General features: G+C 53.3%; 1 protein-coding gene across 1 annotated transcript in view; it reads left to right on the top strand.

The window, feature by feature from the left end:
• ENH_00023750 (hypothetical protein) overlaps nt 1-2,441 on the top strand; it is a gene marked incomplete at both ends in the record, with an annotated part of 3,914 nt that extends 1,473 nt beyond the window's left edge. The window contains 3 exons of the mRNA XM_013584619.1: nt 454-633; nt 1,119-1,363; nt 1,544-2,441. Coding sequence (XP_013440073.1) covers nt 454-633; nt 1,119-1,363; nt 1,544-2,441 — 1,323 coding nt within the window. The remainder of the gene's footprint in view (nt 1-453; nt 634-1,118; nt 1,364-1,543) is intronic.

Here is a 2,441-nt window from a genome sequence, read left to right as displayed (position 1 = left end):
TGCACGAAGGCTTCGCAGAAGCCGTGACGCTTTCATCTGACACCACAACTTCTACGCCGCATGAAGAAGTAGAGGAAATGCATTCACCGCCAGCCACAGCACCACTGTGGCGACCTGGCCAGGCGCCTCGACAAGGTGCTGGACCGGGTCGGCAGCAACTGCACACACTTGGTTCCTCCTGGAGTCCTCAGGATCAATTGCCGAAGCTTGCCTCTGCGTCTGTGTTTCTCCCAGGGTCTTATCTTTCGAATGTGTCGTCGGAAGCACGTACAAGTGGAGTTTCATTTACCCATCCATATTTCCCTCCACCGCAGATGAGCTTTGCAGAGTCGCCTCAACCGTCAGATGTTCAGCAGACTGCACGTCCACCTCATAGTGTCTCATCAGAGCAGGCATATGGTGGTCGCAGCGCTGCAGCGCCTTTGGTGTCCTCTTCTCCGCGGCCGCGTGTAGGTGTGGGTGAACCGTCTCAGCGGCTGCAGCCGCCAGCGCCTTTTCAAGGAGGCTACAGTCTCTTTGGAGGTGGCGGCATACCCCCCTGGTTGCCTTTTTCACAGGCTTCACCTGCCTCTATAGAAAGTCGCTCAACTGCCCGCGGGGGAATGCCGCGAGAGGGAGGAGGCGCCCAACGTCGTATGCCGGATGGCCAGGACGAAGCAAGAGATAGCTTCCCGAGTGGTCGTACTTGGAGCGGCCGTCACTGAGCTATTTTTTCTAAATCGCAAGGCGTACCGATATTGAATGCGGCGAAGTTACAGTGGCCTGCTCGGGCGCCGATGCAAAGTGCGTCAGGTTGTACACAATGGAAAAAACCAAAGACTTACGCCACAGGCTGAGATGCGACCGACAATAAGTAAGCGAGGATCTCGTCCCACTTGCCGCACAGTAGCGCATCCTGTGCATCCTGTACAGGTCCTAAAATTCCTTTTTCCACCTATACTGTGTCGGCTTCCTTAGCAGCAACCCGGCTCTGCATGCAGCTTGCGCCGCCCTATAGGCGATGCGACGAGTTAACGAGGAGTTTACATTTTCCTGTTTTCGCTTTATAGAGTCTGCGCGTTAGTGGTCCCCGCCCACTAGATCTCTCGCAGCTCGTCGAGACGAGTCGTGCGATTCAGGCAGTGTGTCTGGGGATGGCGATGAAGGTGGCAGTGGTCCGACGGGGGATTCGGCAGATGGTTTAGAGCTAGAGAGTTTTGGGGAAGGCAGCCCTTTGCTGCATCATGAGGCTTTCGGATTACAAAGCACTGCCGGAGGAACACAAGAAGAAGTAGTTGCTGCTGGGTTACAAGGCGCTGCTGGAGGTAAAGAAGCAGAAGCTGAAGAAGCAGAAGCAGACTTCATGGAAGCATTTTATGATGCGGTTAGGGAATACGTTGGTGGCGTTGCTCCTGATTCAGAAAAATCACACGAAACATGTGACTTGCACTTATGGGAAAGCCGGAAGGCTCTGCATGCAGCTTGCGCCGCCCTATAGGCGATGCGACGAGTTAACGAGGAGTTTACATTTTCCTGTTTTCGCTTTATAGAGTCTGCGCGTTAGTGGTCCCCGCCCACTAGATCTCTCGCAGCTCGTCGAGACGAGTCGTGCGATTCAGGCAGTGTGTCTGGGGATGGCGATGAAGGTGGCAGTGGTCCGACGGGGGATTCGGCAGATGGTTTAGAGCTAGAGAGTTTTGGGGAAGGCAGCCCTTTGCTGCATCATGAGGCTTTCGGATTACAAAGCACTGCCGGAGGAACACAAGAAGAAGTAGTTGCTGCTGGGTTACAAGGCGCTGCTGGAGGTAAAGAAGCAGAAGCTGAAGAAGCAGAAGCAGACTTCATGGAAGCATTTTATGATGCGGTTAGGGAATACGTTGGTGGCGTTGCTCCTGATTCAGAAAAATCACACGAAACATGTGACTTGCACTTATGGGAAAGCCGGAACATCCCTGCGGAAGAAGAACATTGCTTAATACGTCTCTTTAGGCGCATGCAAGAGGCTGCGAGTTCATGCCGATCGTTGCTGCCAGTGTTGACGCGCAGACACCGTTTGCAGCTGACAAACCACGTGTTGAAGCTGCTCGCCCTGGATTTGGGAGCCATTTATCTAGTTAAGGAGGGTAAGGAGCGTCGTAGAAGTGCTGTAGGCGACTCTCTCATTAAGCTGGCAAAGCACGCACTTTACCACGGGCATGATGGCGCAGGTAGTAAGAAGCTCCGCAGCAGGCTCATAACTCTGACAACTTTGATAACAGAGTTAAAGCAGCCACGGCATCTATATAAGGAAAAGGCCCCTGAAAAATACAAAAGGAAGATGATAGCAATACTGGCAACTGCCGAAGTGGCACTGAAGAACTGTCTGGGCGTTTTGAATGGGCTGTTGCAGCTCAGGGAAGATACATCGGCAGCCCAGCTCCCTCCACGAACAGCAGAGCAGCAGATAGAGGTTGTAAAATCGT

This window comes from Eimeria necatrix, genomic scaffold (assembly GCF_000499385.1).
Source record: "Eimeria necatrix Houghton genomic scaffold, Enh_scaff185, whole genome shotgun sequence".
Classification (NCBI taxonomy): domain Eukaryota; phylum Apicomplexa; class Conoidasida; order Eucoccidiorida; family Eimeriidae; genus Eimeria; species Eimeria necatrix.
Note: the sequence above shows the minus strand (reverse complement) of the source record. Positions and strands in the feature narration are given on the sequence as shown.